We start from the raw sequence: 24,000 nt of genomic DNA, 5'->3' as shown, positions 1-24,000 counted from the left end.
CTCAAACTCACTATGTAGCCAAGGATGACCTTGAACTTTATAATTCTCCTGCCTCTACCTCCTGAGTGCTGGGATCACAGGTCTGAGCTACCATACCTGGTTTTATGCAGTGCTGGGGAGTGAACCAGGCCTTCGTGCCTGCTGGGCCAGCATTGTACCAACTTGAGCTACACCCTGTTTTCTAACTTTCATTTAAGATGAAGCCACTGAAGTTCTGAGAGAACACATCCCCCTCCAAGCATGCTGATGGAGGTGGATAAGAAAAGGCTTAGAGACTTTTGCCAGCATCTTCCTGCATGTAGTAAGTATAGGGTTAACAGTCTGATGTGGCCAATGAGACTCTGAATGTCCCTGGGAAGAAAAATGGAGTCCAGTGTTTTGTTTCAGATTTTTTTTTCTCACCAAGCTTGAAATCCAGCCCCATCCAGGCTCCCTACCTCTTGGGGTATGTTCCATGCCATGTAGACATGACTTTTGAATTCATCCATCCAGACTTCAGCTACCCTGAGGGCGTTTCTGCGGACATGAGCAGTGAGGTCCTCTGTGTAGGGCTTGTGGGCTCTCTCGATGTGGGCAATCCTGGAGCAGGGCAGGACCTCCACACTCCCACCGCACTGCCACACCTGTAAAGACAAGGGTGTGCCCATCAGTTCCTCTGTAAGGCAGGCTACAGGCCATCATTCAACATGAACACAGAGAAGCACAGCTCTCTCCACACACTGCCGTGAGGGAATGTGCTGGGTCTGATTTCTCCCTCTGCAGTAGGACTATTAAGTAACTAATTCGCAGCTTGGCTCTTATTGCCATGAGTTTATTTGCGAAGAATTAATGTACTGTTTCCTTCCATCCATGAGCCCCATGTAGGCAGAGAGACAAGATGTTTGAGATCAGAGAGTTGTGCTGTCCTTTCCCCATCCCTGGGTTAGCACCGCCCCCCCCCCACCTGCCACAATGGTCTGTATACCACTACATAACAGGAAGGGACTACTGGGGACTCCCAGCTCAGAAGTCCATCTTCAAATGGACCTTCAAAGATCTGGACAAAGGTTAATGACAGCTATTGAGAAAGAGCCATGTGCTTCTACTTCTGTCCCCTCTTCCGTGGGCTTCAGAGGGGAAGCACTCCAGACCTTTGGGGACAGTGGGGGTTATTTGCTTGGTATTGTCACTTGGCAGTACGACAGGGAACCTTCATGTGTTTGACACTTGTCCACTAACAGCAATAAGACCTGGTCCAGGATACGGCAGGAATTAGGTTTGCTCAGTTGGCTATGTTGGTCAGGAAGACCTCTTCTCCCACTGATCAGTGTCACAGTAAAGGATCCCCACAGCCATGGCCACTGGAAGGTAATTTGCTGATTTTTTCCTATTCAGGGTCAATAAAAGGTGACAAGAATTTCTACTGAATGACATCTTTGTTCCAGGCCTGGGGTGTGCATTGGGGGCAGGGTGGTGCTGGGGAGTGAGCAGTTGAACACAGTGCTGTCAACTGAAGGTTTGCAGCCCGACTGCCTTGGTCCAGCTCCTGGTTCTGCTTCATACTGGCTGTGTGATGCTGAGCAGTCACCTTGACCCATGTGTGCCTCCATTCCTGTCTCCAGCACCAACAGCACCAATCTCATGAGATACTGGGGAGGATTAAGTTGATCGCACACAAGGCATCAGTACATAAGCCCTTAGTCAAGCCTGTCCACAACCGTACAAATCACATGGAGAATCCTCAGAATAACCTCCGAGGTCACTGCTGTCGAGGTCACTGCTGTCGTCTCCAACTCCAGGTAGAAGCAAACTGAAAAAGGTCCATTGTCCAAAGGCACACAGCTGGTATTCTCACCACCGAGAGACCTGCTTGATTCCCAAAGAAGCCGAAGGCAGAGCTGGTGTCAGGGGTGACCGTGTTTTAAGAGCAGTTAGTATCTCCAGGAGTTGACTCTGAGGGCCAGGAGAAGGAACACGACAGTCTCTGGGCTGTACCACTTCCTGCTACGACTGACCCATCCTAGAGACAGTGCAATTTCCAGGGCACTTTGCCCTTATAACCTGCGAATCCTGTGACTGCATTATTGACAACCCAAAGTGCCAGGGTCAATTTTTTTTTTTTCCTGCGGCTGGAACAAGGCTACTTCTTGACATATTTCACCAATGCAAAGCAGGACATTACTCACAGGAGGGCTCTGCTATGTGTCCTGCTTCTCAGAGTCAACTTGCCATTTACCCTTAAGGGTGTGTGTGCCTGCCAGCATAACCAGAGCCATATTGGTGGCACCTCCCACTGTATTCCCCACCTTAAATGATGCTCCCCAACACAGTGCATATGGTGAGTACACTGAGTACTTCTTCATCCAACATTAATTCTTCTTTTATCAGCTAGACTTCAGCACATGTAATGAGGTGTTCCACCCCATCCAGCTCCCCAAACTCAGCATCCAGGGATAGGTTCATAGTCACTTCCCCACACCCCGCTTTGTGGTTCCATCTCCTCTCCTTCCTGCCAACTGCTTGTTGAACCATCTCTCTTCTTTCAAAATGTTGTTTACGCCCCTCATTAAATTCTCCTTCTGACATACACTCCTAGGTGGCTCTCAGAGTAGACCGTGGGTTCCCAGGACAAGGTGAGACCGTAGCAGGCTGGGAACTGAGTGTCTCATTCAATAGCACACCTTTGGTGTCAATGAGAATGGGATTCTGAATGTGACCTCTGCTAGCAGTTCTTACATGCCTTGGCAGGTTGCATCCCCTCCTGTACCCCCATTCCACCCAGTGGAAGAGAGTTATGTAGCATGGCAGGGGGGTGCTCAGCCCTGTGCCTGCTGTGTTATGAAAACTACATTGGAAAGTGATGAAGGAAATGAAGGAATCAGGATGTCTCAGTCGATTTCTGCCCCACCATGGGGCCACAGGAATGGTGCCTTTGGGCTAAACTCTGACCTAATAGAGTCACACAGTAGTTCCTGGAGCCCCCAGTTTGTGCCTTTCTTTTAGAATCATTATTAAATTTGCTGTTATTTGCACACTCACTGATGAGTAAATTGGCTGCTGAGGTCAGGTTACCACCCCAGCAGAGGGTGCAAGGCTTGCTCCTCAGAGACTGGGGGTCCTTGTTTACTCAGGGGACCCATAGTCTCTTCCCTTCTGTTGAGCCTGTCCACGGAGGGACAGCACTCACCTCAGGCACAGCCTGTGAGCTCTTGGCAGCATCTGGTCTTTGCAGTAGAAAGTGAACATTTGGCCTGTATACACATTAACTTTTGGACCTTGCCAATGACACTGAAGTCAACTAGAAAAGGCTTGTGCTTATCTGTTCCTGGGTGACAAATGGCTCTGCTGATCCAAGAGAGCCTCTGAAGTCTTATCCACAGATGACCTCAGATCTCCTCTCTGGGATGCTGGGCAGGGTTAGGAAAAGAAATGACTAGTATTCGAGGCTGGGTGAAAGGTGATGTCAGGAAGCTTCTGTGGGGGTGGGGGACAGAGGGTGAGAAAATAAAAGAGAGCTAGCCTCAGCACAGGAAATGCCTAATGCCCCATGGCAAATCACAAGCCAGTTGGAGGGTATGTGCAGAAAGGATTGGTTCATAGAAGCAGGGCCACTGGAGAAAAGGTGAGTTCCAGGGGTGGGGACGCCATGAGGAGAGGGGAGGGGAGGTGTGTACCAAAGGAGAGACTGAGAAAAATAGACCAAGAGGTCACAGGTAACAGGCAAGCAAGAGTCACGTCCTAAGGTGAGGGGGTGTAATAAGTCTACAAATACTGGGGGCACCAGGCAACATGCCAACCCCAGGCTGGGTCCCATCTTCTCTGATGGCCATTGAGAAAAGTGATCCCAGACCACACCAAGTCCCTTCCAGCCTCTGCCTTCTTAGCCGTGCTAAGCCATCTCCCTAGAATAATTGCTGGCTAACTCAACATTTTCTTGGACTCACCATTACTAAGTCAGACCATCTTGGGACACCTTTAGTGTCCACATTCCGTAATAAAACGTTCATATTTTTATTTATGTACTTATTCTTTAAACATCTGTTTCCCAGAATTGGACTGTAACCTTCACAATCTAGGATATGTCTGTGTGTTTTCCACTGTATATACCAGGCCTGCTTCTTGGTATTTATTCAATAACTGTTATGTGAATAAGTGAGTTGGAGGGTCCTGGGCTTTCACTGACTATAGAGACACATTTTAACTAGCTCAGCTTGATGCCCTAATAAAGGCCATAAACATAAAATGTGGCCAGATTTTACTGAACACAGTGACTTCCTTCAAACCCAGGTGGTTTTTCAGCAAACTGCTGACATTAACGTGTAAACTACTGCCACCAAAGAGACTTACTTTGGCTGCAGAGCTGAAATTAATGTTGTAAAACCTGGAAAGTCATCAAATGCATGTGGACGATAGCAGGCAGGTTTCTCTTGTGGAACTGGGTACTCATGGCCGAGTCTCCCAACCTCATAGATGCTTGGTTCTGCCTCCAGAGGGCTGCTGGCCCTGATCTCCAAGTGTGACCAAGAGCCTAAGGCAGAGTGTGAATAACAGCTTCACAGGACAAAGTCAAGACCCCTCACTGCCAGCCCTTCCTGGAAAGCCCTGATTCTGTTAACCAGCTCTGAAAAGGCTTCAGATATCAGTGCAGGACTACAAAGAAGCACGGGTTTCTAGAAGCTGGAGGGAGAGGGTACAAATCCTGACTCTGCCACAGAATAAGCCGCTGAGTTGTCTATGGATGCCAGTTGCTTTTTTACTGGGAATAATGGTTACCTGGGGGATCTAAGTGAGATTCATTATGAACACTTCTCACTAGCAAAGCCAGCCCTGCTGAGGGGGTCTCAGGAAAGGTTAGGTCTCTCTCTCTCTCCAAGACAAAAGCTACTGGTACAAAGTCAGGGTGAGGCCCCTGCCATGTCCATCATTAAGATTCCTGTACTAAATGTGACTTTCATCAATCTATCAAATGGGGTTGACAAACTCCATGACTCTTTAGATCCCTTCCACTCTTACTTTGAGAATCTGGGTCTCATGGCTCCTATCTCAAATGATGACTGGGTCTTGAGACACAACTTACAAAGCCATAGCCTGAGTCACAGTTGGGAGACACTGAGGCAGGACAACAAGATAATTTCATGTGCTTTCATGCTCAATCCATTTGCTTTAATGCCATCTGTTGAAAAAGATTCTCTCTCTCTCTCTGTAGGTACATGTGTCCATTTTGCTTGTGTCTGTGTGTTCGTGTAAGCATGTGTGTGTTTGCATGTATATAGGAATATGCATGTGTGTGTGTGTGTGTGTGTGTGTGTGTGTGTGTGTGTGTGTGCACATGAGTGCCTTTGTGTCTGTGTATATGTACAGGTGCATGCATGTATACATGTCTATGTGTGTGTATATGTGTAGGTGTATGTATGTATATGAGTGTATGTAGATGTCAGAAAGCAACCAAGTTATTGTTTCTCAGGCACTGTTCATCCTGTTTTATGACATACAGTCTATCAGTTGGACCTTGGGCTCACTGATTTGACTAACCTGGGATTATAAGCACATGCCACCACATTTATTTTTTTAAGCCTGGGTTCTGGAGATTAAACTCAGGTCCTCATGTTCAAAATGAAAGCACTTTACTGACTGAGCTGTTGTCTCAGTCCATCCCTACTGAGAAGGATTATGAGGCTCCAAAGAAAGAACATGATGCAGTTTATTAGTTGTACTAACCATGGGTAAGGTAGATTAGTGGGTAGTGACATTCCCAACCTTGCACTTCGTAACTGTGGATCCTTCAGCTTGTGTCTCCTTGTGACACTAATGAGTTCTTGTTTCTTAGCACCATGTTTCCCCAGTTCTCCCAGCCCATACAGCTCCCCTCTTACTCTCCATCCATCCAAAGCCAGCCTGGCTCCGTTCCTCCAAACTCTTTGAACATATGATTGACATCACTTACATGGTCCTGATTTCTTGGCTTATGTGGCTAATTATCTTCTTTTATGTAGCTGTCTCACTAGTTTGGCCATGAAGAGCTGAGACAACAGTGGGAAGCCCAAAGTGGAAAGGATGGGTAGAGGATGATGAGATGAATGCAGTCAAGGATAAGGCCTAAGGAGGGTGGTGGAGGACCAGAAACTCAATTTTAGACTGACTTAGGGGTCAGAGACGTTGGCAAGCAGAAATATGGACAAGACAGACATGGCCCTCATTCTCAGGGTGTCCTTCAACTTTGTACCACAGGCATCTTGTTGTGGAATATTAGTTTAACTATGTAAAAATGTGTTGCATTTGATTATGTTGTGGAATATTAATTTAACTGTGTAAAGATATGTTAACATTTGTTTAACTATGTAAAGATGTGTTGCGTTTATTTGCCTTGCCTGCCTAATAAAAAGCTAAATAGCCAATAGCCAGGCAGGAGGTATAGGAAGGACTTCCTGGAAGAGAGAATAAGTAGGAGGAGGAATCTAGGCTTGACAGAAAAGAATGAGGAAGAAAGAGAAAGAGATGACAGGGAGACACCAGGGACCAGCCAGCCAGACACGGAGGAAGCAGGAAAGTAAGACATACAGAATGAAAGAAAGGTAAAAAGCCCTGAGGCAAAATGTAGATGAATAGGAACGGGTTAAATTAAGTTAAAAGAACTAGTGGGACAAGTCTAAGTTAAGACCAAGCATTGAGCATTCATAATAATGTCTCCATGTCTTTATTTGGGAGCTGGTTGGCAGCCCAAAGAAAATACCAACTACAGCATCTCACTAACCTTACCCAGTCACAGCCCTGCATGGGGAACAAATGAGGAAACAGAGGTTAGATCTGAGCAAGGCTAAGGATCAGCAAGCCCAGATCAGGAGCATGAGGCAGAGGAGGAATCTAGATGAAGACAGCATAAATGCAGAGAGAGCCTCTGTCCCAAAGTCTACAACACTTGAAAATCTTCAGTTTCTCGACAAAAACCATACTCCCTAACCAGACTCTCAGGATCTCCGAGGGCACACCTCTATTCCCTGCAACTTCATCACCTACTCTCTGCAGCCAGTTAGACTAACTTCTCTCAGTTCCTGAGGTAGACCATGTTCATGGACCTCTGTCCTCACCTTCTTTCCTGGAACTGTTACTTCTCCATGAGTATATAACACATCTCTGTAATTTTCATCTACCTTCCCCAGACATCTTAATTTTGGTTAAATGATCTTTCCGTGAATGTTGCTCTTACTTCCTCTTAGGCAGTGATAACTCTGAGAACACACAGACACAGACACACACAAACACACACTCACAAAGAGAGATGTACAGTTTAAAGATACTCTATATAAACATTGGCATACCTTCCCCCTTCAGAAACAATGCTTCCCTTGGCAATCTCTTGGAAAATTACACAAAAGTAACCCATTATCCTGAAGTTGGGTAATAATTTTCTTCCCATCAACCTAACCCACACAGCACTGTTTTTGAACACTATATAAACAGAACCACTATATAAGCCTCTTGCCTCTTGGTTCATTTATTTTCCTCACCCCAGCATTCCATTCTATATATACTCACTGATTTACTTATGCACTCTCCTCCTGTTGACTGACAGGCTTATTTCCAGAGTTATGAATAGTTCCTGGGAACATTCTTGTACACATCTCCTGGGGCCCAAGAGAGGGCATTACTCTATTCATTTTTGCCACAGCAGCATGTCTGCAGTACAAGTTAGATACAGTCAACTTTTCCATGGAAAGGAGGGGCTGTTTCAAACTATGACTTTCGAGCTGAGCTCCCTCCCCTCAGCATAAGTGAGACTCACGTTGTTTCACATCCGTGCCAACTTTTTCATTTAAGGATTTATTTTATTTTTAAGTGTGTGAGTGTATGTGTGTGCACAAGAGAGAGAGAGAGAGAGAGAGAGAGAGAGAGAGAGAGAGAGAGAGAGAGAGAGAGAGAGAACGCATATGTGTGAGTGTAGGGGCTTTGGCTGCAGAGGTCCTAAGAGGGCATTGGATCCCCTGGCTGGAGTTACAGGTGATTGTAAGTCACCTGACATGGGTGCTAGGAAATAAACTTCAGTTCTCTGCAGGGTATTAGTGCTCTTAACTACTGAGCTTTCTAACCCCTTTATCAACTTTTGACATCTGTGACATGGGCATAAAATTCTCTCCACAGTTTTCATTTGCAGTCTCACCTGATTATTAGTGAGATGATAGGGTTTGTGTGTGTGTGTGTGTGTGTGTGTGTGTGTGTGTGTGTGTGTGGTGATATATTGTGTACCCTAATAAAGCTTGCCTGAGGATCAGAGGACAGAGCCAGCCACTAGATTAGATATAGAGGTCAGGCAGTGGTGGCACACACCTTTAATCCTAGGACTCAGGAGGCAGAGCTCCATCTGGATCTCTGTGAGTTCAAAGCCACCCTGGACTACATGAGATTGATTCAGTCTAGGAGAGAAAACAGAGCCAGGCAGTGGTGGGACACGCCTTTAATCCCAGGAAGTGACATGGCCAGGCGAAGAACGGTATATAAGGCATGAGGAGAGAGGAATTAAAGGCTCTTTTTGGCTGAGGCCTTTTGGGTGAGGACTCAGAGGCTTTCAGGATCGGCTGAGGAGTTGGCGAGGTGAGGTTGACTGTGGCTTACTCTGCTTCTCTGATCTTTTAGCTTTTACCCCAATATCTATCTGGCTCAGGGTTTTCTATTAATAAAACCACTTAAGATTTGAATAACAGTTTTTCTTTCCTGTTACTAACCTACAATGGCAGACTCTAAGAGAAGGCTGCCTCTGTCTTATTACAAGACCCATATAGGGCCAGGCATGTGGGAGACACTCAATGAATATTTGCTGTATGAATGAAGGATCAAAGTTGGGCTTTGTTCTGACTTACTCTGTGTGCTTCACTGGCACTCCCCTAGGTTTCTGAGGGCAAATATTTAGTTCAAAGTATAGGGGAACAGTCTTAAGACCTGGCCATGCTTACTTTTCCACCAGACCTCACAGATGAACACTCCCTGGGGATTCAGTTTCTCAAGCCTCCTTCTAGCAATGAATATTCCCAACGAGTTGCCTGTTCCTTGGAAATGTGGTGCAGTTTCTCGGTTGGTGTACCTGAACGGTTTGAGTGTTTGGATCAGTCCCAAGTGACACTCAAGCCAGTTTCCATCAAAAAGGACTCCTTCAGAGTCACCACAAAGCAGGAAGGTTGAGCAGGGAGAGACGTGCTAGGCTGGAACATCTGAGAGCTGTCTGTAGGGGCTTGGCTGTGCAGAAACAACTGCCCACTTGCAGGGAAACCCAGAAGCCAGTTTGGGACACTAGAAGAGGACCAGCCTCGGCAAACTGGGTGAATGTGTGCAGAGGACTCCACTCTCCTAGGTGCCCAATGCTCTGACCAATGTTATTAGGCTGTATAGGCCCAGGACACGAATTCCATGATGACTTCTTTTCCTATGCTACATGGTTATGGATATTTCAAGGCAGCTCTTCTGACTCCGAGTAAAGGGATGCTTACCCATGTCTACCTCAAGTTTCCTATTTGAAAAAGGAGATGGCAGACTTGAACATATTGGGGGGTATCCCCAAGGGTGCGGCAGAGGCACCTGTTTCTCAAGAGCATCTGTTGTTCCTTTGGAGGGACTCTGAACAACTCACACCAAAAATTTGAGGAAGAAATACCCACTGCTCCTTCCTGGGCAAGGCACAAGAGTATCTATGTTGTTGAGAGTAGTCACTATGCATTTTTCTACCAGCCAACCTATCCACCACATATTTAAGCTAGAATGACCTTGAAGTTCAAAGACAGTGAACCCCTAAAAGAAGCAACCAAATCCCTAAGTCACTATCTGAACAAAGGCTACCCATTGAGTCGCCCATCCCTCAGGGAGCTGTGGTGTGAGCAGACAATGAGCTCCTGGTGGCATCTCTGAGGTTGGGCTCTGATGTTGTAATCTGTGATTTTTTTTCCCTATATATAAAGAGAGGAATGGTCCCATGGCATCAATAGACAGGAACTCAATTCTGGCTTTGTAGAAGGAAGCTCCCAGCATAGGGAGCAAGCAGACATCCCAATTGAAGGTGATGAGACCACTCAGAGGCCGAAAACACAGACAGTAAGTATATCTAGTATCTGAGGCTCAAGGGAGCTGCATGGCACAAATAGAGAAAATCAGGACCCCTGCAAAAGAGGCTACTGAATAGATTCTAGAACAGGGTTAGAAACAGAGCAGAAAACCAAAGGAAAAACCAGCAGGGTGAAAAGGGAAAAGGCTGTGGCTTGGAGATCACACACAGTCATATATTCCCCAGAGAGTCATTGATAGACGTGTGGCAATCATGTTAATGACAGAGTGAGCTAGCTGCTGAGGCCAACTCTAACTATAGTTGCAGCCCTTGACCAGGAGATACAGATGTTAGCTGGGGCTAACCCTCAGAGTACCCGGCTACAAGATCCTGGGAAGGGACTCGACCTAGTTCAGATATTTCCATAGAGCAAAGCTCTAGAAACAACCTCAAGGGTAGAGAGAGACCATTAGCCAAGTGCCTAGTGGGTCCATTCCCACATGTGCTAGGACACTAATCACTTCTTTGAACCAAGATCTCTGGCCCCATTATCATCCCTGGTGCTGAGTTTGAGTGTCCTAGGAAGTCAAGGACCAACCTTCAAACAGTCAAATAAAACCTTACCCTTCCCTGGTAAGAAGAGTCACTCCACCCAGATAACCAGGCCCTTCACTTACTTTTTGCATTTGGGTTAAGGCTCTCTCAGTAGCTGTGAGACATTTTCCTCTGTGGACCGCTTTCTCTATCCATCCAGCTGCTGTGCAGAGCAGACCCATGGACTGTGTTTAATTTTTACTTTGCTGTATGAAGATGAGCTACTTACTCATTTAAAGTGTTTCCTTTTTTATGTCTTTAATCAGTGGCTGTTTCTTTCCTCTCTCGGAGGCTTAATCTAATCAGAAGCACATCCCACACATATGAATGGTCCATTAGCCTGTCCCAATCAAATTCAAACTGGCTATCCGTAACAGATGCCCCTTCTCTCCCAAAGAATGACATTGGCTCAAAGGATGTCTCTAAGCCAACGTCCAAGACAATTGCCGTGGTAAGCCCGGAAGAGCCCCTTTCTGAAACCAGGGCAACCAGAACACAGGAGGAAAGCACACACACTGTCCCTCCCAGGATAGGGTTGGGCACAATCTGATGGCAGATGGTTTTAGTGTCACTAAGATGAGTCAGGAACAAGTCAGGCCCTGGAATTAGGCATCAAAGATACAAATCTGACCCAAGTACCTCCGCCAGGTTTGTCTCAGTGGGGCTCCCCAGTTTACCATTAAGATAGTAGAGATGGGAACAAGTGAGATGGCTTAGCAGTTAGGAGCATTGGTTGTTCCTACAGAGGATCTGGGTTCAGTTCCTAGCACCCTCATCAGGCAACTCACAACCACCTGCAACTCCAGTTTTGGGGGATATGACACCCTCTTCTGGCCTCTGAGGGATCCTGCATGCACATGGTGCACTAGCAGTCACAAATGCATACACATAAATAAAATGTTTTTTAAAAAGAGATTGTGGAAACGAAATCCAAGGAATCATTTTTTCTTCCCAGAATGCAATCTGTTGTAAGGAGCTTGTCTGTCATGTGCTTAGAATTCAGATAACAAAAGCTGATATTATGGCTTGAATGTAGACTTCCCCTACAGACTCAACAGATTTGAACTTTATATATATATATATATATAAAATGTATGCAGTGTTCTGCCTGCACATATGCCTGAACCGCAGGCCAGAAGAGGGCACCAGAACACACTATAGATGGTTGTGAACCACCATGTGGTTGCTGGGAATTGAACTCAGAACCTCTGGAAGAACAGCCAGTGCTCTTAACCTCTGAGCCATCTCTCCAGCCTAGATTTGAACATTTTATTCCTATTTTGGAAGGCCTAGCTGGAGGGAGGGTCTTTGAGGGTGTATTATCCCCGGTTTCTTCCTGGTAAGCTCTTCCTATTGGCTAGCCAGGCAGGATGGTGGACTGCAATTCCCCCGAACCATGAGCCAAAGAAACCTTTCTTCCCTTAGACTGTTGGGTGACACATTTTGCCACAACCCTGAGAAAACTGCCGACACATCTGATGTGCTAGGAGTGCTTTGAAAGGCATTTGCCCGTTAGTACATATCAACATGAACTGTCAACTTGGGCATCTTCACAAATGTCCTTGCCGAAAAGCACCTAGCTGACACCATGTTAGCAACGGACTTTACAAAGGGAATCGGCATCACAGAGGAGCTTATTTGAAGGGGACCACACTAGTCACTTCCCAGGCGAACACGCTGAAGTTCAAGGTCACATCACACTTCCGAAGCAGAGTAGAAAATGGACCCAAAGTATATCTCTTGGAAGACATGATACCATCATGGTTCTGAGCAGAGACTCTGGTCAAACAGTTTGGTGTGAAATCACCTAATTCCCGTTTGCTGACCTGGTGCCCGGAGGCAATTCATCTCATCTTCTCACAGTTTCCTTGTATGGAAAGTGGAGACAGAACCGATCAATTCCAAGAGCAGCTGTGAGAATTCATCGGGTAACTGTAGAGGTTTACTTCACCACCTCCCACGGGCTTAGCACTCACTCAGTATTTTCATGCTTACCATCACTGTAAGGCCCTCAGCTATGAGGCTCACCGGTGCTGTGTGCTGTTCAGGGCAGGAGGAGACTGAAACCCTTTGCGGTGGAGACTGATATGCCCAGCTGCCCCTATCCCATCTCACTTACACACCACTCAGATATCTCAAGCTCATCTGGTCCAAACCAGACTTCTTGATTTCATTCTCTTCCTCCCCATCTGTCCTTCACCTCCCCTCATCCATGTAACAGCCCAAGCTTGAAACCTACCGATAATTCGCCCAAACTGTCATTTCCTCCCCTTCCACAACCAATAAGTCAGCAAATACCGTCAGTCCTTCCACTGAGTCCCAGCTTCTGGGTCCTCCCTCCCCACCACTCCACGATATGAGAGAACCAGTTGATCTATAAAGTGCCCTTGTAAGAGGAAAGGACACTAGAAACTGTCTCTGCCAGGGAAGACAAGGTGAGGGATGGCTGTTTAGAAGTCAGAAAGGGAGCCCTGACCAGGTCTGGCCCTCCTGCACCCTGGTCTAGACTATCAGCCTCCAGAATACCAAGAAAGGAAATGTACACAACCCAAGCCACTTACTGCAGTGTTGTTAGGGTGCTTGAGTTGACTAGCACAGTACATTTACAATTTATAATTATATATCTATGACTTGGTCCTTAAAAAAATGGTCTGTCCCATTATACCATACCATTATCTCTAAGAAGAAAGGGTCTTTTTCCCCCCTCTTTTTCTTCTCTCATATACTACATCCTGATTGCAGTTTCCCTTCCCTCCACCCACCCCCAGTCCATTCCTTGACCTCCCTTCTCCCCCAGATCCACTCCTCCACCATTTCCTTTCAAAAAAGAGCAGACCTCCCAAAGATATCCACTGAACACGGAACAAGTTACAATAAGACCAGGCACAAACCCTCATATCAAGGCTGGCAAGGCAACCCAGTAGGAGGAAAAGGGTCCCAAGAGCAGGCCAAAGAGTCAAAGACACCCCCACTCTCACTGTTAGGAGTCCCACAAGAGCACCAAGCTACACAACCATAACGTATACACAGAGGACCTAGCTCAGACTCATACAGGCTCCGTGTTTGTCCAGAAGAAAGGGTCTTATCTAAGGAAATCATGATAGTATCTACATTGCAATAATGTTGAGAAGGAGAAAGAGGAAAGGAGCGCCAGCTCTATTTTCCTGCAGTGTGGCTTTGTTCCTTGCTCCAAGCCTGGGACATTAGAGCTACAATCAAATGGTTGCTAAGAAGCACCCTTCCAGCCCTTGAAACAGACCAGCAGGTCAGCCCAGCTAAAGAAATGGCAGAAGAGGGCTGGGGAGATGGTTCAATGGGTAAAGGGGCTTGCCACCAAGCCTGATGACCTGAGTTCAATCCCTGGAATCCACAAGTAAAAGGAGTTGTCCTCTAACTTCCACAGGTACCCCAACATGTGCATATGTGCACCCGCATACATACACACACACACAAAAACAAATAAATAAATGTAATTTTAAGGTTTTGTTTGTTTGTTTTGTTTGCAAGAAAAGAAGAAAAGGGGGAGAAATGTAGAGAAGGAAGGTGTCCCAGGGACTTTACACATTGCTGACTCCTGGTTTTTTGTTTTATTTATCTTTTTAATTTTTAATTTTTTTTTTGCTTTTGTATTGCCTTTTCCTCCAAATTGGGAAATTCAGGGTTGACACACGCTTACTTTCTAGTCCACAGTCTATGAACAAATTCTGTGGATTGCTCCAATAATGGCTTTTATGGCTCTTTCCTCCCTTGGCCTTAGCTTATTCAGAAGATAAAATTTCCTTTAGTTGACTCCCAGAATCCTTTGTCAACTTCCATCCTGTCCACCTGTCTCATTCATCCTGCTTTTCTATGGTTCCCTCATTGAACAGCACAAGGAACAAAGCCGTGGTGTGAAGACCCCTCCCAGCACAATCCTCCGAGGGTGCTACCTTCTGCTCCCCACCGTTTCAAGCTAATTGCTTCATTATGTGCTTTTTTAAATTGCTTTGTTCTGCAGGGATTAATTTTGCACTTATCTTTACTAACTGTAAAACTTTTACAACATACTGTGAAGCTGTGTCTGTTCGGCTGCTGCCTTGTGACTGCAGAGACTCACTCCTGTATGGCTGATGTGTAGAAAACAACACCTTATTTGGAAAAGGGGCTGCCACACAGTGGTTTCAGGCACCTCCTTGGAGCTGTTGGGAAGGGTGGAATACTTGTTTCTGGGTTGGCACCAAGACTCCCTTGTATGTGGAAGTTCAGACAGGGGTGCTCATCAACCTAGAGAGCTGGGCCTAGTAGGCATCAGGTAGCTAACATCTTAGAGGCCTTGGGGATTTGAAGTGCCATGGATTCCAGAAGGTCATGGATCATGGCACACATTCCAATAGAGTGGAGAGAGAGCAATGGCTGACCATCCAGAAGGGAATGGGCAGACCAGAAGCTCTCGCTAGTCGAGTGCATGCTTTCCCAAAGCTCTGACACTCAGCCTCGTCTATCACTGGGCACCAGACCACCAGCCATCAAGGAATCACCTCACCTCTCTCTCTCTGGTCAAATGGTACCCATAAATTGCTGGCTTCCTACCCTCTCTATTTCTGCCACCTCCCCTCCACACCAACTGGCCCCACTAAGGCCTTCTTATGGCACATCCAATGTTCTATGTTCTCTTGCATTCTGGGAGTCCAGAAAGGTAACTTTGAATCTTTGAAATAAGGCTAAACCACCATCACAGTTAGGTGCACCACTTATCTGAGGGACTTGGGCAAATGAGCTGAATTCTCTGAGTCTCAGTGATTTCATCTGCAAAATGAGGCTGAGGATTCTGCTCTCTCGTGGTTTTTGACATGAGTTAGTTATTGTGATGGTTAATATTGGTAGTCAACTTGACAGGATTTAGATCACCTTAGATAAGCCTCTGGGCACACTTGTGAGAGATCATCTAGACTAGGTTAGCCTCCTGTAATGCTGGTGAGGTATTTTATCCCCAAGTTAAAAACAATGAGGAGAGTCCCCATAAGTGTAGGTACCATACCTGTGATCTGGGGTCCTGGACTGGATAAAAATGGAGCTGAGTCCCAGCTCTCACATAGCTAGGATCACAGACCTGTGCTACCAGGTCCAGGTCCTGCCTCTTTTATATATCATTTTGTATGTAATCCCCACCCTTGGAAGGTAGAAACAAGAGGGCCAGTGGTTTAAGACCATCCTCAGCTACATGGTGAGCTTTGGAAGCTAGCCTGGGCTATGAGACATTGCCTCAAAATTAATTAGTTTACTGATTGATTAATTTTCTTCTTAAAATTTGTATTTTATATGTGTGTTTTGTATACATGAATGAATGTGTACTACATGTATGCCTAGTACCCATGGTGCCAACGGAGGCTGGAAGAGGTAGTTGAGTTTCGTGGAACTAGCTTTAGGGATGGTCGTGAGTTGCCATGTAGGTGCTGGGAACTGAACCCCATGTCCTCTGCAAGAGCAGTCAGTGTGTTAGCCTTGGAACCATCTCTCCAGCCCCCACTCTGCTTAACGGTGGATGCACCGTGCCAGCTGCCCCAATGTGCTGCTGCCATGACTTTGCCACCGTGGTGGATTCTGTGCTGAGACTGTGAGCCAGGACAAACGCCTCTTCCTGTATATTTGCTTCTTTTTCAGGCAGTTTGTCACAGCAACAAGACAAGTCACTAAGCCAATGATGGACAGCGTAAAACTCCGTAGAGTATCAGTTCTGTGGGGGGAAATTTACTTTATTATTTGATTATCTTACCATGTCTTTTAAAATTAATCAATCAGTAAACTAATTAATTTTGAGGCAATGTCTCATAGCCCAGGCTAGCTTCCAAAGCTCACCATGTAGCTGAGGATGGTCTTAAACCACTGGCCCTCTTGTTTCTACCTTCCAAGGGTGGGAATTACATACAAAATGATATATAAAAGAGGCAGGACCTTCAGTGTTTTTGATCTTAGCCATTCTGACAGGCGTAAGGTGGTATCTCAGAGTTGTTTTGATTTGCATTTCCCTGATGATTAGGGATGTTGAGCAGTTCCTTAAATGTCTTTCAGCCATTTGAGTTTCCTCTGTTGAGAATTCTCTGTTTAGTTCTATAGCCCATTTCTTTTTTTTTATTTAATTTTTTTAATTTTTATTTTGCAATACAATTCAGTTCTACATATCAACCACGATTCCCTTGTTCTCCCCCCTCCCGCCCTTCTCACCTTCCCCCCAGCCCACCCCCCATTCCCACCTCCTCCAGGGCAAAGTCTTCCCCGCGGACTGAGATCAACCTGGTAGACTCAGTCCAGGTAGGTCCAGTCCCCTCCTCCCAGGCTGAGCCAAGCGATCCTGCATAGGCCCCAGGTTTCAAACAGCCGACTCATGCAATGAGCACAGGACCCGGTCCCACTGCCTGGATGCCTCCCAAACAGATCAAGCCAATCAACTGTCTCACCCATTCAGAGGGCCTGATCCAGTTGGGGACCCCTCAGCCATTGGTTCATAGTTCATGTGTTTCCATTTGTTTGGCTATTTGTCCCTGTGCTTTATCCAACCTTGGTCTCAACAATTCTCGCTCATATAAACCCTCCTCATTCTCGCTAATTGGACTCCCAGAGCTCCACCCGGGGCCTAGCCATGGATCTCTGCATCCAGATCCCTCAGTAGTTGGATGGGGTTTCTAGCATGACAATTAGGGTGTTTGGCCATCCCATCACCAGAGTAGGTCAGTTTGGGCTGTATCTTGACCATTGCCAGCAGTCTGTTGTGTGGGTATCTTTGTGGATTTCTGTGGGCCTCTCTAGCACTTTGCTTCTTCCTATTCTCATGTGGTCTTCATTTACCATGGTCTCCTATTCCTTGTTCTCCCTCTCTGTTGTTGATCCAGCTGGGATCTCCCGCTCCCCCAAGCTCTCTTTCCCTCGACCCTCGCCCTTCACTACCTCCACTCATGTCCAGGCTGTTCATGTAGATCTCTTCCATTTCTCTGTCATTGGGCGATCCCCGTGTCTTTCTTGGGGATCGCTATAGCCCATTTCTTAATTGGACTGTTGGGCATTTTGATGTCTAATTTCTTGAGTTCCTTATATATTTTGGATATCAGTCCTCTGTCAGATGTGGGGTTGGTAAAAACCTTTTCCCATTCTGTAGTCTGTTGCTTTGCCTTGTTGACCGTATCCTAAGATCAAAAACACTGAAGACACCTTATGCTGTAGAGGATGTGGAGCTAGGGGAACTCTCCTCCACTGCTGGTGGGAATGCAAGCTTGTACAACCACTTTGGAAATCAATATGGCGCTTTCTTAGAAAACTGGGAATCAATCTCCCCCAAGATCCAGCTATACCACTCTTGGGCATATACCCAAGGAATGCTCAATCATACCACAAGAGCACTTGCTCAGCTATGTTCATATCAGCATTGTTTGTAATAGCCAAAACCTGGAAACAACCTAGATGCCCTTCAACTGAAGAATGGATAAATAAAATGTGGTACATATACACAATGGAATACTACTCAGCAGAGAAAAACAATGACATCATGAGGTTTGCAGGCAAATGGATGGATCTCGAAAAAATCATCCTGAGTGAGGTAACCCAGACTCAGAAAGACAAACATGGTATGTACTCACTCATAGGAGGATACTAGATGTGGAACAAGGATGACTGGACTGCTAATCACATCACCAGGGAGGCTACCTGGAAAACAGGACCCCAAGACAGACACGGGGATCGCCCAATGACGGAGAAATGGAAGAGATCTACATGAACAGCCTGGACATGAGTGGGGGTAATGAAGGGCGAGGGTCGAGGGAAAGAGAACTTGGGGGAGCAGGAGATCCCAGCTGGATCAACAACAGAGAGAGAGAACAAGGAATAGAAGACCATGGTAAATGAAGACCACATGAGAATAGGAAGAAGCAAAGTGCTAGAGAGGCCCACAGAAATCCACAAAGATACCCCCACAACAGACTGCTGGCAATGGTCGAGAGACAGCCCGAACTGACCTACTCTGGTGATGGGATGGCCAAACACCCTAATTGTCATGCTAGAAACCCCATCCAAAGACTGAGGGATCTGGATGCAGAGATCCATGGCTAGGCCCCGGGTGGAGCTCTGGGAGTCCAATTAGCGAGAATGAGGAGGGTTTATATGAGCGAGAATTGTTGAGACCAAGGTTGGATAAAGCACAGGGACAAATAGCCTGAATGGAAACACATGAACTATGAACCAATGGCTGAGGGGTCCCCAACTGGATCAGGCCCTCTGAATGGGTGAGACAGTTGATTGGCTTGATCTGTTTGGGAGGCATCCAGGTAGTGGGACCGGGTCCTGTGCTCATTGCATGAGTCGGCTGTTTGAAACCTGGGGCTTATGCAGGGTCACTTGGCTCGGCCTGGGAGGAGGGGACTGGAGCTGCCTGGACTGAGTCTACCAGGTTGATCTCAGTCCGCGGGGAAGACTTTGCCCTGGAGGAGGTGGGAATGGGGGGTGGGCTGGGGGGAAGGTGAGAAGGGCGGGAGGGGGGAGAACAAGGGAATCGTGGTTGATATGTAGAACTGAATTGTATTGTAAAATAAAATTTAAAAAAAAAAAGAAAAAAAAAAAGAGGCAGAACCTGGACCTGGTAGCACAGGTCTGTGATCCTAGCTATGTGAGAGTCTGAGGCAGGAGGATCTAAAGTTCAAAGCCTCGCTGGCTTCTGAATGAATTCAAGGGCAGCCTGAGAAAGCTAGTAAGATCCTGTTTTAAAAATAAACAGTAAGAAGAGAGCTGAGATGTAGCTCAGTTGTAGAGCACTTGTCCAGGATGTGCCAGGGTTCAGTCCCTGGTCTTAGTCCCAGTATTTGAAAAAGCAAAGCAAAACAAAACAAAAATCAGTGGCAAGGCTCATGTGTTTTACTCACACAACACACACACACACACACACACACACACACACACACACACACACACACACACACACACACACATACACACACCCCAAAACAAAACAATCAAAAAACAACCCACACATGTTATTCATGTTGCTCTCCATCGTAGCTCCAACTGGCTTGGGTCAACCATAGACTTAGCTCTAGTTCACAAAGCAGAGATAACAACATGGAAATCACAAGGCTTGTAGAAAAAGTGATGAGATAATATACACAAGTCATCAGTGAATGACATATAGCAATCGAAGCTTTTCCTCTGATTACCTATGTCTTCTTCCAGCCTGTGGCCTAACAGGCTTCAAAGTCATCAAGTGGCCTACTCCCAACTGTGGGCGTGTGTCTGCCTTAGGAAATGATGTCTTTCTTCTGTGGCCCTTAAAGTCATTGCGCCCACCTTAGAAGCCAATGCTGTGGCCAGGGATCTCTCAGTCCCAGGGCACTCACAATTACTCAAGTCATTGGCAAACCAGCTGGGCATGGTGGTGCATACTTATAATCCCAGAACTTGGGAGGTAGAGGCAGGAGGATCAGGAGTTCATGGCCATCCTCAACTACATAGCAAGTTCCAGACCAGCCTGGGCTACATGGTACCCCATCTTAACAAAAGATGTTGAAAAGTCAAGATGAACTGATAGCCCACCGAAGTCTGACTTCTAGATCACCAGTGACCAATCATCTTTTGACATTTGGTAACTCTGCTATATCTATTCCAGACTCTCCTTTTTAGCATTACAACATAGCCAAAGTAAATCAGACCCAGATAGACAAATACCACATACTTCTTCTTACATGTAGAACCTAGAATACACACACACACACACACACACACACACACACACACACACACACCATGAAAATAAAAGGGGGTTCTACTTGAGAAGGGGGACTGAGAGTGGAGAGAGAGGAATAGGTGTGGGAAGTGATGTGGTTAGACTACATGGAATATTTGATTCAAAATGTCATTATGAAACCTGTTGCTTTATATAAAAACACACACCAATAAAAAAGAGTGGTTTGTTATCAGATAAAGTTGTGCCTCTGTCTTGCCTACTTCTGCACATGCACGCTGGTCCCTCCATGTTTCTGCCATGTTCTGATGTACAGCTGTGGTCACTCTCCTTTTTGTCTGTCAAGAATCCTATAACTCCACTTCTACCCCCCAGAGCTCTCCTCCTCTGTCTTACCTGCAGAAGGTAAAGCTCAAAGCTGGTTAGCTGGTAGCCAGCTCCTCTAGAGACCCTCACTCAACTCCCAGAGACAGACCATCCCCCGACCATCCTCAGCGCCCCTACAGCACACACAGGATCTTTCCTTGCCAAGTGACCCTGCACAGGTTGGACTCTGTCTTGTGGCTTCGTTCAAATGATGCTCAGAGTGCTGCATTTTCTTCCAGACTAATTTCTAATTTTATCTTATTAGTATTATTATCACAGGGTTCACACTTTTAAAACCTATTTGCCAACTATGATGGGCTTCTTCCACGGGGATGCTTCCACACACACCACACTCTACAACTGTGACTACCTTTATACAGGTTTCTTTTGTGTCAACAATTCCTACTCAGTTTTGTTTCCTTCAATCAAATTTTGCAGACCTAAATTCTTAAATACTCATTTCTTCAACAAGATTTTTCTTTCTGTGTTTACTATGTTCATTTTCTATAGTTTGTGTTATCTTCACTGTCAGTCATATGCGATCATTTACATTTAATTTTTGTTTTTGAGACAGTGAGTGTGGTGGTTTGAATGGGATGTCTCCCACAGGCTCATGTGATTGAACGCTTGGTTCCCAGTTAGTGGTGCTGTTTGGGAAGGTTGTGGAACCTTTAGGAGGTGCAGCCTTGCTGCAGAAATTCCATCACTGGGGGTGGGCTTTCAGAGTTCACGGCTTCCCCCTACTTCCTGCCTGCTTTCTCTCCTTCCTGTGTAAGGTTGAAATGTGATCTCTCAGCTTCCTATTCCTGCCACTGAGCCTTCCCTGCCATTGTGAATACCTAGCTCTCTAGAACCATAAACAAAATAGACTCGTCCTTAGTTGCTTTAGGTCATGGTATTTTATCACAACAACAGAACATAACTAATTAATGCATTGTCTCATGTACTCCCAGCTGGCCTCAAACTCACTGTGTAGCCAAGGATGGCCTTGAAGTTCTCATCCTCCTGCCTCCACCTCTCTCATTTGTATTTTCACAATTCAGAATTTGTTTTCTTGTTTGTTAATTTTTTGGGAATATCACCTAAAAAGTGTGAGCAGGGTCTCTGAGTTGTACACTTACTGCTGTTGGAATTACTGCATCAAAGACCCCACAAAGGTCCTGCAGTCCAAGTCCAATTCAGAAACATTAAGCTCACAACACTGTTTTTCCAGTGGCTGATTAGACTGGCATGTCAACCATGGTGACACTAATCATGGGGAACCAGGTTGATTCTCATGGTTCTGGGGGTGGAACTGGAGGGCAACATATTACGCAAAGTGAGTGAGGTCCGTAAAGACAAATATTGTGTTTCTCACATCTGTGGAATGTAGGTACACCCACCCACCCCCACACAAACATACACAAAGGGATACTTCTTGGGGGAGGTGAAGTGAAATAATGGGAAAGAATAGGGGGTGACAGGAGAGGGTACAGGGGAGTGGACAGAGTCAAAGTACATGATGGTTTTTATTTTAAAAACTTCTGAAACATCATTTTCATTATGAAAACTCATCATTTTGAAATTCATCATTTTCCATACAAATATGCACCACTTTGAAAAAGCCTCAGCTGTTACACTCTTCAACTCTGTGTTTTGTGTCTTCTGAACATACTGCTGATTGTTCCTATTACACCATACTGCAGTGTGGCCCAGATCCCTACTGAGGCCAGAGAGCCCTGGGGCTGTGCCTTAGACTTCTGTATCCAGAACCATGAGCAAAAGCAAACTTCTATTCTTTACAAATCTCCCACTCTCCAGCATTTTGCTATAGCAACAGGAAATGAATTAAGACAGAATGTGGTAGGATGTTCATGGAGAAAAATAAGACTGGTCCATCCCTCACATTATGTCAGGATTGATTTTGAAAAAAAATTGGAGATTAAAATGTGAAAGATATGATATGCAAGGAGAAGGCGTAGGTGAAATTCTCTACAACCAGGAATGGGTCAGATTTTCTTAAGGACCTGGATAGGAAGGGAAAGGCTGATACATTTGCTTGATTTTGAAAAAGCAACCTAGGCTGGGTATGGTAATACAAGAAGTGGAGGCAGGAGGATTACAAGTCAGAGGCAAGGCTGGACCAAGTGAGGCCAAGGCTAGCATTGGCTATAGTAAGACCTTGTCTAAATAAAATAAAGCTGTCCTTTCATAGCAAAAACAAAAGTCACATAACACACTTGGGAGGGAAGTTTAAATTATATGATAGACAAGGCATTACTGCTACTAATGTGCAGACATCCTAAAAACAGAGATTAACAACACGGCAAGTGGGCCAAAGGTATGAGCAGCTCACAGGAGATGGTAATGTGGATGGTCTCAGCTGTGTGAAAAGCCTGCTTCTTCACAATAGTTACACAAATTAAAGTTGCACCCAGAGAGCCAGGCCTCACCTGTCAGAGTGGCCAAGACCCAAATGCCTTCTAATCACCCCTTTGATTTCTAGTTAACCTGAATCAGTTTTCTTCCGTTACAATGCTGATTTTGAACACCATTTGACTAAAAAGTTTGGCAGGGATATAACATATATAAGTTAATATATGCCTTAAAAAACACTGTTTAAAATGGGTGGCAGCATGTTTCTATAACATAAATGTCACGTGGACAATGGATAGATTAATCGTATGCTTTATACAGAGCAGTTTAGTGTTTATGGAGTATCTAAATTTATTTCTTCTTGTTATAGTTGTTGTTAAAAATAATAATTATGATAATGAGATAATAAAGTATAAGGATGAATTAACTTTCAGGGCCAACATAAACATGTGGAATCATCTAACGGTGTCAGGATAATAATATCTAGCTTGCTATAGCACTATGTGTGTGCACTCTAAAGGATAATTGTAAGGGAAGAATTCTGGAAGGAGTGATGAAAGGCACTGACTTTGCTGATGATGGATATAGAAACACTAGACTATCTTCCTGCAGAAACTAAGAACATCTATCTATCTATCTATCTATCTATCTATCTATCTATCTATCTATCTATCCGTCATCTATTTATTTTTAGATAGAGTTTGGCATATCACAGGTTGGCCTGGAACTCACTGTGTAGCCAAGGATGACCTTGAACCTCTGATTCTCCCACCTCTACTGCCTGAGTACTGGGATTACAGGAGTTATTACTGGTTTATGTGGTGCTGGGGCTGGAACCCAGATCTTCTTTGTTCATTCGAGGTAGGCACTCTCCCACTGAGCCACACTCCCATCCATAGGGGTGTTTTTGATACCTGGGGACAAGGTCATTGTGAGGTCTGCTCGATTTCTTCCCCCACTTTCGCTTCTTTCCTCCTGCATGCCT

The 24,000-nt window shown here is 45.5% G+C and overlaps 1 protein-coding gene across 2 annotated transcripts in view; it reads right to left on the bottom strand.

The window, feature by feature from the left end:
* The window catches only part of Galnt18 (polypeptide N-acetylgalactosaminyltransferase 18), a 322,350-nt gene that overhangs the window by 49,273 nt on the left and 249,077 nt on the right, over window positions 1-24,000 (bottom strand). For both annotated transcript variants that reach the window (XM_052713837.1, XM_052713838.1), the window contains one exon: window positions 438-623. In XM_052713837.1, the coding sequence (XP_052569797.1) occupies window positions 438-623 (186 nt within the window). The remainder of the gene's footprint in view (window positions 1-437; window positions 624-24,000) is intronic.

Source organism: Peromyscus californicus, unplaced genomic scaffold (genome assembly GCF_007827085.1).
Source record: "Peromyscus californicus insignis strain IS unplaced genomic scaffold, ASM782708v3 Scaffold_4__1_contigs__length_199733344, whole genome shotgun sequence".
NCBI lineage: Eukaryota > Metazoa > Chordata > Mammalia > Rodentia > Cricetidae > Peromyscus > Peromyscus californicus.
This window is presented reverse-complemented; position numbering and strand designations above follow the sequence as displayed.